Genomic DNA, 11,510 nt, shown 5'->3' on the forward strand with positions numbered 1-11,510 from the left:
GATGAGGTCTCGCCTGCCCAGGTGGGTCTCGAACCCACAGACTCAGGCAATCCACTCACCTCAGCCTCCCAAAGGCACGGGATGACAGGCTGAGCCACCGAGCCCGGCTGAGCAGAGACTTTAAGAGCAAAAAGTAATAGAAGTTGACATAGATTAGAGTTAAAGATAAGTAGAATAACAAGTTATAACAAGTAGAGATGAAAATAATAGTGAATAGAAAACTCTAAAAATTTCAAAATAAGAACAAAGCACATAAAAAGAAGGGATAAAATTCCAAATAAAAGTATGTGTAGAGAAAGAAGTAATTTACTAGTTCCTATGCCTTCATTTGAAAAAGAGTTACTCACTATGAATTTTAAGTGTCCCATTTGATATAAAAAAACTATCTTTGAGTGTGTGCCAAGTAGGAACAATTATTTATTAATAAATTAATAATGTTATTTTAAATATTAATAAAATCAAATTTTAAACAAAAATTAAGATCTATAAATTAATATATGATTTAAATAAATTCATAAGGCATGGATTCATGTGATCATTATGCAAAGCTATTTCTTTCTAAATTATGTTAACAAAATACCCATTATATATCTAAAACACAAAATTATTTATTTTAAAAGAGCTGAAATAGAAAATGAATAATATAAAAGGCCTTTGGCAGATATCAAACCACAAATATCAAAGTCTCACCCTAATGGATGCTTTATTACAAAAAACTTTGTTGATGGCAAGCCACGTCGGCAAATCCAACATGTTCTGGAGCACCTCTTCATCCAACTCCAAATTCTTTAGTTCACCTTCTCCTTTAAGGGTACTTAGATTTATCTTGTCAGGAGATAAATTTTTGGTAAATCTGAAAGAGAATACACATTGACATTTATTTTTATGTCAGTTACTGCACCCCAGAGGCATTTCTTTGCAAATATACAAAGCATTAAAAATGTGGCTGGGTGCAATGGCTCACGTCTGTAATCCCAGCACTTTGGGAGGTGGAGGCCAGAGGACCGCCTGAGCCCAGGGGTTAGTGACCAGCCCGAGCAACTGAGCGAAATCTTGTCTCTACCATAAATCAAAAAATTACCCAGGTATGGTGGTGTGCACCTGTAGTTCCAGCGACTTGGAAGGCTGAGGTAGAAGGTTTGCCTGAGCCTAGCAGATCGAGTTTACGGTGGCCGTGAGCGTGCCATTGTACTTCAGCCTGGGTGACAGCGTGAGATTCCAGCTCAAAAAATAAAAATGAAAAAAGAACTCAAATTCTCTATAATGACTTTAAAATGAAAGCCTTTAAACTTAAAATAAGGATTGGAAATAATAAGTTTTAGCATAATAGTGAATATTTTCCAAGGGTTTAATGGGTTTATGATAATACATTAAATGGATCAATCCCAATTATGAATGACTAAACATAAAGAGAAACTTGAACTTGTCTAATAACACAATAATGACAATAAAAATAAATTGTCAGGTGCAGTGCCTTATGTCTATAATCCCAATGCTCTGGCAGACTGAGGTAAGAGAATTGCTAGAGTCCAGGAGTTTGAGGCCAGCCTGAGCAACATGGCAAGACCTCCTCTCTAAAAAGAAAGTTAACTGGGTGTGGTGGTTTACACCTGCAGTCCCAGCTACTCAGGAGACTGAGGTAGAAGGATCTCCTAAGACCAGGAGGTCAAGACTGCAGAAAGCAGTGATCATGCTACTGCACTCCAGCCTGAGCAACAGAGTAAAATTCAGATTAAAAAAAAAAAAAAACTGCACACGTACTTTAAAATATGCTCATACATATTGCTTTATTTAATCCTCAAAACAATCCTAAAAAATGAAAAATTGCAAACTTTATCCAAGTATATTTTCAAAAGCAAAACTGACGAAATTAACTACAGGCTATCAAAAGAGTTAGTCAATCTTTTCCTTTTGGGGGAGTTAAATATTAAAGCAACAAAATGTGCTGGGTCATTTACATGGCCTACATGTGAACAAAAATACAATCAATACACATATGCTTCCCCAGTGACTCCAAACCAGAATTTCTTGAGCCAGATTCTATCTGGGTTCTTATCTTCTCGTGGAATGCCAACTGAAAATACAAAGTTCATTCTTCACCAGTGATGCTAGGCTATATTAGACTTACTACTAATCATACTTGAGTCAACGTAGTGAAGCTTTCCAAAAGGCTTCCGTTCTAACCATAGATAGCCTAAAAACCATGCCACTCCTTGAGGCAGAACATTGGAACTAGAAAGGAGAATTCAGTAAATACTTCCTGAGGATTCATTATTCAGACACTTGCCTGGCAAGCAGTCCACGCAAGTCCCTACCCTCAGGGTGTTTTCAGTTCAGCTGGTGAGACAAGAGCACAGGGAACAACTGAGAGAGAACACAGGAGGGGTCCTCATCCAGGGCTGCTTTGAAACAGGGACTTGTGAGCTTTGGGGACAGGGAAAGAACATGCAAGCAGAGTGAATAAAATGCATCCAGGTTCTGAGGCAAGAGGGAGCATGGCGTACAAAACAGAGAAGTGACAAAAGATCAGCATCTTCATGCAGCAAAAAGGCCAGGAGAGCAGAAGATAAACCTGGAAGAACAAAGGAAAGAGGGCAGACTGTAAAAGGCCTTGAATATTCTATTTGCTTAATCAACAAATATGAGTTGACACCTGTAACTTAACACAGGGTATGGATTTGAAAATGAGCAAAATAGATAAAACTCCATCTTCATGGAGCTTAATGGGAGGGGCAAAGAATTTTTTTTTGTTTTGAGTTGGAGTCTCACTCTTGTCGCCCAGGCAGGAGTGCAGTGGCATGCTCCCGGCCACCGCAGCCTCAACCTGCTGGGCTCAGGTGATTCTTCCACCTCAGCCTTCCAAGTAGCCCACAATCTTTCTACTGAGAATATAACCAGAGGAACTCAAATCACTCTATGAAAAAGATATCTGCATATGCATGTTTATTGCAGCATTATTCACAATAGCAAAACCACGGAACCAACCATGCTGTCCACTGAAAGAGGACTGGACAAAAAAATGTGGTACATATACACGATGGAAAATTATGCAGTCATAAAGAAGAACTTCCCAACAACTTGGATGGACTTAGAGTCTATAATGCTGAGTGATCTATCACAGAAACAAAGAATTGAGTATCACATGTTCTCACTCATAAGCGGACCTGGAACAACTATTGTAATACTATTAAGAAAGGGATTAGCAGCAGTGGGAAACTTCCAGGGGAAGGGGGGCACACGTCATCAACAAGGGTACCTGCATAATGAACATGTGTATACCTAACCCTGAATTGTACCCTATATATTTAAAAAAAAAAAAATTAGGCCGGGCATGGCTCAAGTCTATAATCCCAGCACTTTGGGAGGCCAAGGTGAGAGGATTGCCTGAGCCCACGGCTTCAAGACCAGCCTGGGCAACTTGGCAAGACCTGACTCTTAAAACAATAAAACAAAAATAAATTTTAAAAAATAAAAGTGACTAGAGATGGTTTTGACTAGGACTGGGGACTCACATTGTTAAGGATCTACACAGCAGCCCAGGGAGGAAACCACTGTAAGAAACCAGGTGAGGAAGAGGTTGCCTTGACCAAAATGCAAGAGGAGGAGGAAGTGTGAGGAAGGGACCAGTCCAGAAGGTGAAGCCAACAGGATGTGATCACACAGACTTAAGTCAGGAATGACGCCAAGGTTTGGGGGCTGAGTAAGTGGAAGGACAGAGCTGCCATTTACTGGAGAAAGGCAGACAGTGATAAATTTAGAATTAAGGGTCAGGTTTTAGGCTTTGAACAGTTTAATTAAAAGATGCCTATTGGATATCCAAGATTTGCCAGTGAGGTAGTAGTGAGGTCTTGGCTGAAGATATAAATTTGGCAATCACTGGTGGCTGGACACAGTGGCTCATGCTTGTAATCCCAAAACTTTGGGAGAAAAGGCAGAACTGTTTGAGCCCAGGAATTCAAGACCAGCCTGGGCAACATAGCAAGACCATGTTTATACAAAAAAATCAAAAAAGTAGCCAGGCATGGTGGCACGCACCTGTAGTCTCAGGCACTTAGAAAGCTGAGGTCGAAGGATCACCTGAGCCCAGGAGGTCAAGGCTGCTATGAGCTGTGATCACGCCACTTTCCTCCAGCCTGGGAGACAGAGTGAGACTGATTCCAAAAAAAATTTTTTTGAATTTTAAATTGGTAACCATCAATGTTATAGATAGACTTACAGTCAAGAGTTGATGAGATCGCCAAAAGAGTATGAACAGACAAAAAATGAACTGACTCAAAAGACAGTAGTCAGAGAACGCTAAGAAATCAAGGAAATGTGAAAGAAAATAACAAAGGAGATTAAGAAGAAGGGGCCAGTGAGGTAAGAGAGAAACCAAGTTTTCTTTTTTTTTATAGGATGAGAGAAAATTCAGCATGCTTGTTTGCTGATAACAAGGATACAGAAATAACTACCAATGGCACAGGAAAGGCAGACAATTGCTACAGCAAAATCCTTGAGGAGAAGAGAACAGATAGAGTACTCAGGAGGAGGGATTGGCTTTAGAAGAAACACAGATCGTTCACCCCAGTACACAGCCATGGATGCAGGGAGATAGGAGTATATAGACGCGCTCTCCTGGCTATTTTCTTAGTGAAAATGGAGACAAGGTCACCAACTAAGAAAAGAGAGTTTGAGGACAGAAAAGAATTTCTGAAATATCATACAGGAGAGCAGAAGAATAATAGACTAGAAAAATTAGGATTACAGGAGAGTACTATGGACTCACTCGAAGGTAATGGTAATGAATTCAAAGTGAAACCAGTTATTATATGTTTTTCTCCAGAAAACCTACTTGGTCTATTCTGCAACTATAAGCTACGGGTGCAGAAAAGACAAAGAGTTATACTCTATTACAGTTGTAATTCGTGAGTTAAGTACCATGAACACAGAGTAGTTGCAGAATTACAGAGGAGAGAGTTTATAATGATAGACTATGGAATCTGTGCTGGGCAGGAACAGGAGGGGGACAAGTAACAGAGGGGTAAGTGAGTGAGCCAGAAAGCTGGGAGGTGCTAGGCAGAGTATAAAGCTTAAGACTGAAATTATACAGGGGTGTAGTTACTGGTAATAGCACAGCCAATATCTGGTTAGGGAAGCAAGTGACTGGCAAGATCAATGAAGCAGCAAAAGTGAAGGAAACGAGAGGCCAAAATACCAGAAAGGGCCAAGTTCATGAACACTGAAGTCACCAATCATTATGACAGTATTCCACATTAAGAATTTAACAATTTATCCCAAGAGTGACAGGCAGCTGGGGAAAGGTTATATGAGGAAGGAAGCCCCTATGTATGTCACGTCTCATCCTCAGGAACGGCCCTGCCAAACTGAACGACACAGTAGCTTCTGAAAATACCACTCTTTTTTTTTTACATCTTTGTCACTCCAAAGCCCCTGAAATGCTCAGACTCTTCTTTCACCAAGCAAACTACTCCGACTTTTCTGTTTCACTCTGTCACCCAGACAAGAGTGCAGTGGCACAAGCAGCCTTGGCCTCGGGCTCAAGTGATCCTCCTGCTCAGTCTCCTGAGTAACTGGGACTACAGGTACACACATCACACCTGGTTAAGTGAGTGTGTGAGAGTGTGTGTGTGTGTGTGTGTGTGTGTGTGTGTGTGTGTGTGTGTGTAGAGACAAGGTCTTCCAATGCTGCCCAGGTTGGTCTTGAATTCCTGCAATCCTCTCATCTCAGCCTCCCAAAGTGCTGGGATTACAAGCATGAGCCACTGCGCCCAACCTTCTTCATCTTTTTTTTTTTTTTGTTAACAACTTTTATGTTTTATGTTAACAACTCATATGTTTCATTTTTTTTAATGCAGCAAACGGGTCAGGGTTGTATGAAAAACAAAATCCAGGTTGTACACATCACTCTATCTCCATTTAGGAGCAGGGCTCTACCAACATCAGAGCAGCAGCCACACTTCTCCTAAACCACAGTGCAGATGCAGCCCTGGACATACTTGGCAGAGCCCACGGGACAGCGGGAGATGCATCTGCACTCGGCACGTGCAGGAGCCAGCACAGGTGCGGAAGCCACCAGTGGCACAGGAGTAGTTGGGGTTCCCGTCGCACCCAGGTGAGGCTAGAGATCCCAGGCGAGGGAAGAGGAAGCTGGGCAGATAGAAGGCATGGTCAACTTCTCTCTTAAGGTCCAGCTCAAATGGAACTCTTCCAGAAAATGTTCTCTGACTCCCTAGGTGAAGTTAGTCATTCTCTTCTGTATTTCAAAACCATTCCCATAGCTACCACTTATCGAGCTCTCATACCTGTCAAGCATTACAATAAAGGGTTTTAATGTCATTATCTCAATTCATCCTAAAACTCTATGAAGTAGGTACAATTAAATTATTGTCTCCATTTTTAAAATGGGGAAACTGAGGCACTTAGGAGTTAAGCAACTTGCTCATAGACACACAAAGTGCTGGAACAAGAACTTAACATAAGTAGTCTGATTCCTCAGCCCAAGTCCTTAACTAGTAAGCAAAATTATGTCCCAAGGTGGTAATTTGAATACATCACACTACAGCACTTAAAAGTAGGAGTTCTGTGGGGTCAGGACTACACCCTAGTTATCTTTGTACCCCCTCCAGCACATAGCACAAGAGTAGTGCACACTAAGAAATCAACAAGTGTTAAAGAAAGAACGAAGTTCTTTGAAAATGTGGCCGGGCATGGTGGCTCTTGCCTATAATCCCAGCACTTTCGGAAGCGGAGGTAAGAAGATTGCCTGAGTCCACGGGTTTGAGACCAGACTGGGCAACTTGGCAAGATCTCATCTCTACAATAAATAAAAAACATTAGCTGGAGGGTACAAGCCTGAAGTTCTAGCTACTTGGAAGGCTGAGGCAGAAGGATCACCTGAGCCCAGCAGGTCAAGGCTGCGGTGGCCATGAGCTTGCCACTACACTCCAGCGTGGGCAACAGAGTGAGACTCCAACCCAAAAAAAGAAAGGAAAAAAAAAAATGCATGGTCTAAATATCTTTCGGTTTAGAAGACAGTCACTTAACCAAAACCTCCCGTTTCTAAATTGTATATGGTCATCTTCAAGGAGTTAGCTATAAAAACTTATTTTTTGATATAAAATTCAAAATTATATATCCTGCATAAGTCGCTCCCATTCCTCCCATCCCACACCCAAGAACAAGTCCTTACAGATTAGCTCTGCTCTTTGTGTTTAGCAAGCTGAACTCAGGAAGAGCCAGTTCTTTAAGGAGGGCTACTAAGAAGTCTACAGAGCACTGTGCATTCTGCAGAGAAGAAACAGGAGAGAGGGTGAAGGCACTTCCCAGGACCTGGAGTGAGTTTTGTACTTGGAGATATAAAAATGTTTCCCTTTGCACCTTCTAAATAAACATTTCCAGTAAATAAATTAAAAGTTGGTGTCCTGCTTTCTATCATTTGTCCTATAATATATAGTACTAGGATATAGTAGAGTCTAAACTTATGTTTAATTTCTAATGTACTCAGGTCTCAGTTTATTATCAAATGGTCCATGGCCTACTTAAAACTAGGAGAATTTCCTGCAGTGTGGGTACCACTGTGGGTTTGCTGGCATATTTAGATATATTAATCTCTAACCACCTTCTTTGTCAATGAGACTAAACTGTTCACTGTTTCAAGAAGTCCCTTTTAATCCTTCAACTGTGCTTTCTATTAGCACTGTTCACCTTACTGTATCTCTTCTATCATTTAAGACCCAGTTTAGAATTCATATCGAAGAGTAAGTTTTTATAACTAACTCCTTGAAGATGACCTATGCTTTAGAAATGGGGAGATGGTGGTGAAGTGACTATCTTTTTAAATTAAAGGCATTTGGACTATAAATTTTCAAAGAACTAGAATAAAAGTTAATGAACAAATTGTTGTTCATAATTCTTTTATTACTCAGAAGGCACTCAGAATGTTATGATTTTTCAAATATCTCAGGGGAACTTCAATATGATCTATAAATACAGTCACATAGGATTAAGTAAAATAAATATTTACAGGCTGGATGGTAATATCCTATTTTTTTTTTTTTTTTAATTGAGTCAGGGTCTCACTCTCGCCCAGGCTGGGAAGCAGTGGCATGATCATGGGTCACTACAACTTCAACCTCCTACTCAGCCTCCCAAGTAGCTGGAACGACAAGCACACCACCTCACACAGCGAATTTTTTTGTTTTTTTGTAGAGATGAGGTCTTGCTATGTGGCCCAGGCAGGTGTCAAAATAAACTCCTGGGCTCAAGCAATCCTCTCAAATTTGTCTTGGCCTCCCAAAGTGCTGGGATTACAGGTGCAAGCCACCACAGTCAGTTCTAAAAGTTTTTAAAATTTAATTTTAAGTTTAAAATTAACCCAACATCTTACTTAGCAATTTCTTTATTTTTTTTTTTAAAGGAGAGAAAACAGAAGGAGGAAAAGAAGAAACAGGAGGCAACAAAAAGGAAAGAATTTGTAAAAATTAAATATATTGGCCATTCGAGCTTTTTGGCAGTTAAACACACTTTGTTTTATTTGGCTTACTAGATTGTCTTATCTATAATATTAAAATATTGTCTCACAAAGCCTAAGGTCGATTTTAACTTTTTTGCACCAATCAAAAGATAAATAGTGTGCTACCTTTTGTGTAAGAAAAAAAGGAAAATAAAAAAACATGCATTTACCTACTTATCATTACAAAAAGAAAAAAAGGATAAACCAGAAGATAATGAAGCAAGGTTACTGAGCAAGGAGTGGGAGAGAGAGAATAGGGTGAGAGAGATATGGAAAGGAACGACACACCTTTGAAAAGACACATTCCTTTCTGAATAATTTTGACTTTGGAAATCGTGTGAACACTCTTCATGTATAAAAAATAACGAGTAAGAATGAGAAGAGAGAAAACACCTAAAATGGAGGCAAACGGAAACAAATAAAGCTAATTGTATTTGAAAAATACTGTGCCCATACTCAAAGGGAAGGAAGGGAGGGAAAGAGGGAAGCAGCGAGGAGAAAGGGAGGGAGGGCAAGCAGACAGGCAGGCAGACTACGCTGAGTAACTCAAATGCAACACCAGCCTACATGAGTAGTTTTGGGCAGGGTGGGACGTGTGGAGGAAAAGAGAGGAAGAACATGGACAGTGGAGAAATTAGGCCACACCTTGACTGGGTAAGGACAAGAATGTTCATCTCAATGATACTTACCAAAAGAAAAGCAAAAGTAACTAAGTGTCCAAAGGGGATATCCTTTTAATTATGATCTATCATACTACATAATGTCAAGTAATATGTTGGCAATTATATAAAGAAATGCTCATACTGCAATATCTGATGAAAATTCAAGGTACAAAGTTACATGCTAAGATTTCAATCATGTAAAAAAACATTGCACGGCTGGGCATGGTGGCTCAGCCTGTAATCCCAGCACTTTGGGAGGCCGAGGCGAGAGGATTGCCTGAGCCCAGGGTGCAAGACCAGCCTGGGCAACCTGGTGAGATCTTGTTTCTACAACAAATCAAAAAATAAGCTGGGCATGGTAATGCACTCCTGTAATTCCAGCTGCTTGGAAGGCCGAGGTGGAAGGATCGCCTGAGCCTAGCAGATAGCAGGTCAAGGCTGCAGTGATCATCAGCATGCCACTGCACTCCAGCCTGGGCTGCAGAGTGATACTGACTATGAATAAACAAATAAATAAATAAATAAATAAATAACAAAACACATGGAATTCACAAGTCTGTCTTCAGTGTAGCTCATACTGAAGGGACAGCATCTGCAAAAGCCCTGGGTCTTGCGCACAGACACAAGCAGGCCTGACTAGTCGTTCACTGTTATTTCTCTGACCCTCAGTTTGCCCATCAGTAAAACAGGGAGTTCTGGCCTCAAAAGAGTATAGTGAGGAGTACAAAGTAGATATTCCACCAAGCATTCTCTTTCTCTCTCCTTCCCCCTCTTTCTGTTTAAATTATGAATGCATTGATTATAAATAGAACAGGAACGACATCAAAGTACACATGGATTCAAACAGGACTTTAAATTCCCAACTATAAAGCTGATCCTGAAATTATATCGATATCGTTCATCTACTGAAATATTTTAAACAGAAAGCTATTATGACTCAAGGATGACACTAAAAAAAGGAAATAGAAGTAAATGTGAAGCAAGCTGAAGATACAAGTAACGGTCACATGCATAGCTATTAGGAAACTGGTTCCTAATCCTGGATAGGCAGTGCATACACCACATTACTGCTTTTCTATTATTCCTGTATTAGGCTTTAATTTACATGTATTTCCCCTTCACACAAATGCTTCCCAATCACTTATTAACATGATCATGCCCCTTCCTAGAACAGAAACAGGAGAACAGGTCTTCAGTCACGTTTGTGTCCGACTTTCATTAAGTGTGTACTAGGCACACAAAGGGAAGAATACTCACAAAGAACATTAAGGCATGTGTTTCCTGTGCTTTTTCCAAGTGTTGCTACAGGCTCTCTGGCCTAAATTTTAAAGTCCCAGGTATGATATTAAGTCTGCTAGATAGTATAATTGAAACGGGTTATAATATTGGGCTTGATTCTCAAGAGGAAAATTGTTATCTCAAGTCAAATGAACCATTTCAGCTACTAAAAAAATCAATAAAACTCTAAAAAGGTACATAATATTTTTAAAGCTGAACTTTTAAAAACTGGTTTAAATCTACCTCAATAAGTTAAACTTCTGAATAATTATTTGCTTGGTGAACATGAGGGAAGGAAAAATGGAAGCATGAAATCTGCGTTAAAAACAAAATAAGTTATGTTAACAAGAACTCAAAACGAGAATGAAGGAGAAAAGTTGATTGGTGTGAATATGTCAAAGTTGTAACAAATAGAAGAAAAAAGGTCACGCATATAATAGAGATAAAAGTGACAAGAATTCTTACTAATTATTAATTTTTAAAATTCACCGCCAGGAGTGGGGGCTCACGACAGTAATCTCAGCACTTTTGGAGGGGAAGGTGGGAAGCCTCCACCCAGGAGTTCGAGACCCACTAGGGCAACATAGGGAGACCTCATCTCTAAAAAAAAGCAAAAAAGAAAATTAATCAGGCATGGTAGCACATGCCTGTAGTCCCAGCTACTCAGGATAAGTTGGAAGGGTCACTTGAACCCAGGAGTCTGAGGCTACGGTGAGTTGTGATCAGACCATTGCACTCCAGCCTAGGTGACAGAGTGAGACCCCGACTCAAAATAAAATAAAATTCAGGGCCGGGGTCAGTGGCTCAGACTGTCATCCCAGCACTTTGGGAGGCCGAGGCAAGTGGATTGCCTGAGCCCGTGGGTTCGAGCCCAGCCCGGGCAACTTGGTGAGACCTTGTCTCTACAATAAAATAAAAAATAGCTGGGTGTGGTAGCCCGCATCTGTAGTTCCAGGTACTCAGAAGGCTGAGGCAGAAGGATCGCCAGAGCCCAGCAGGTCGACGCTGGGGTGGCCGTGAGCATGCATGCCACTGCACTCCAGCCTGGGTGAAGGAGT

General features: G+C 40.5%; 1 protein-coding gene across 1 annotated transcript in view; it reads right to left on the reverse strand.

The window, feature by feature from the left end:
• Nucleotides 1-11,510, reverse strand: part of UHRF1BP1L (UHRF1 binding protein 1 like) — an 83,344-nt gene that overhangs the window by 58,819 nt on the left and 13,015 nt on the right. The window contains exon 2 of the mRNA XM_008064680.1: nt 691-853. Coding sequence (XP_008062871.1) covers nt 691-753 — 63 coding nt within the window. The 5' untranslated portion in view covers nt 754-853. The remainder of the gene's footprint in view (nt 1-690; nt 854-11,510) is intronic.

This window comes from Carlito syrichta, unplaced genomic scaffold (genome assembly GCF_000164805.1).
Source record: "Carlito syrichta isolate Samal-C Ts95f unplaced genomic scaffold, Tarsius_syrichta-2.0.1 Scaffold307930, whole genome shotgun sequence".
In the NCBI taxonomy this organism is placed as follows: domain Eukaryota; kingdom Metazoa; phylum Chordata; class Mammalia; order Primates; family Tarsiidae; genus Carlito; species Carlito syrichta.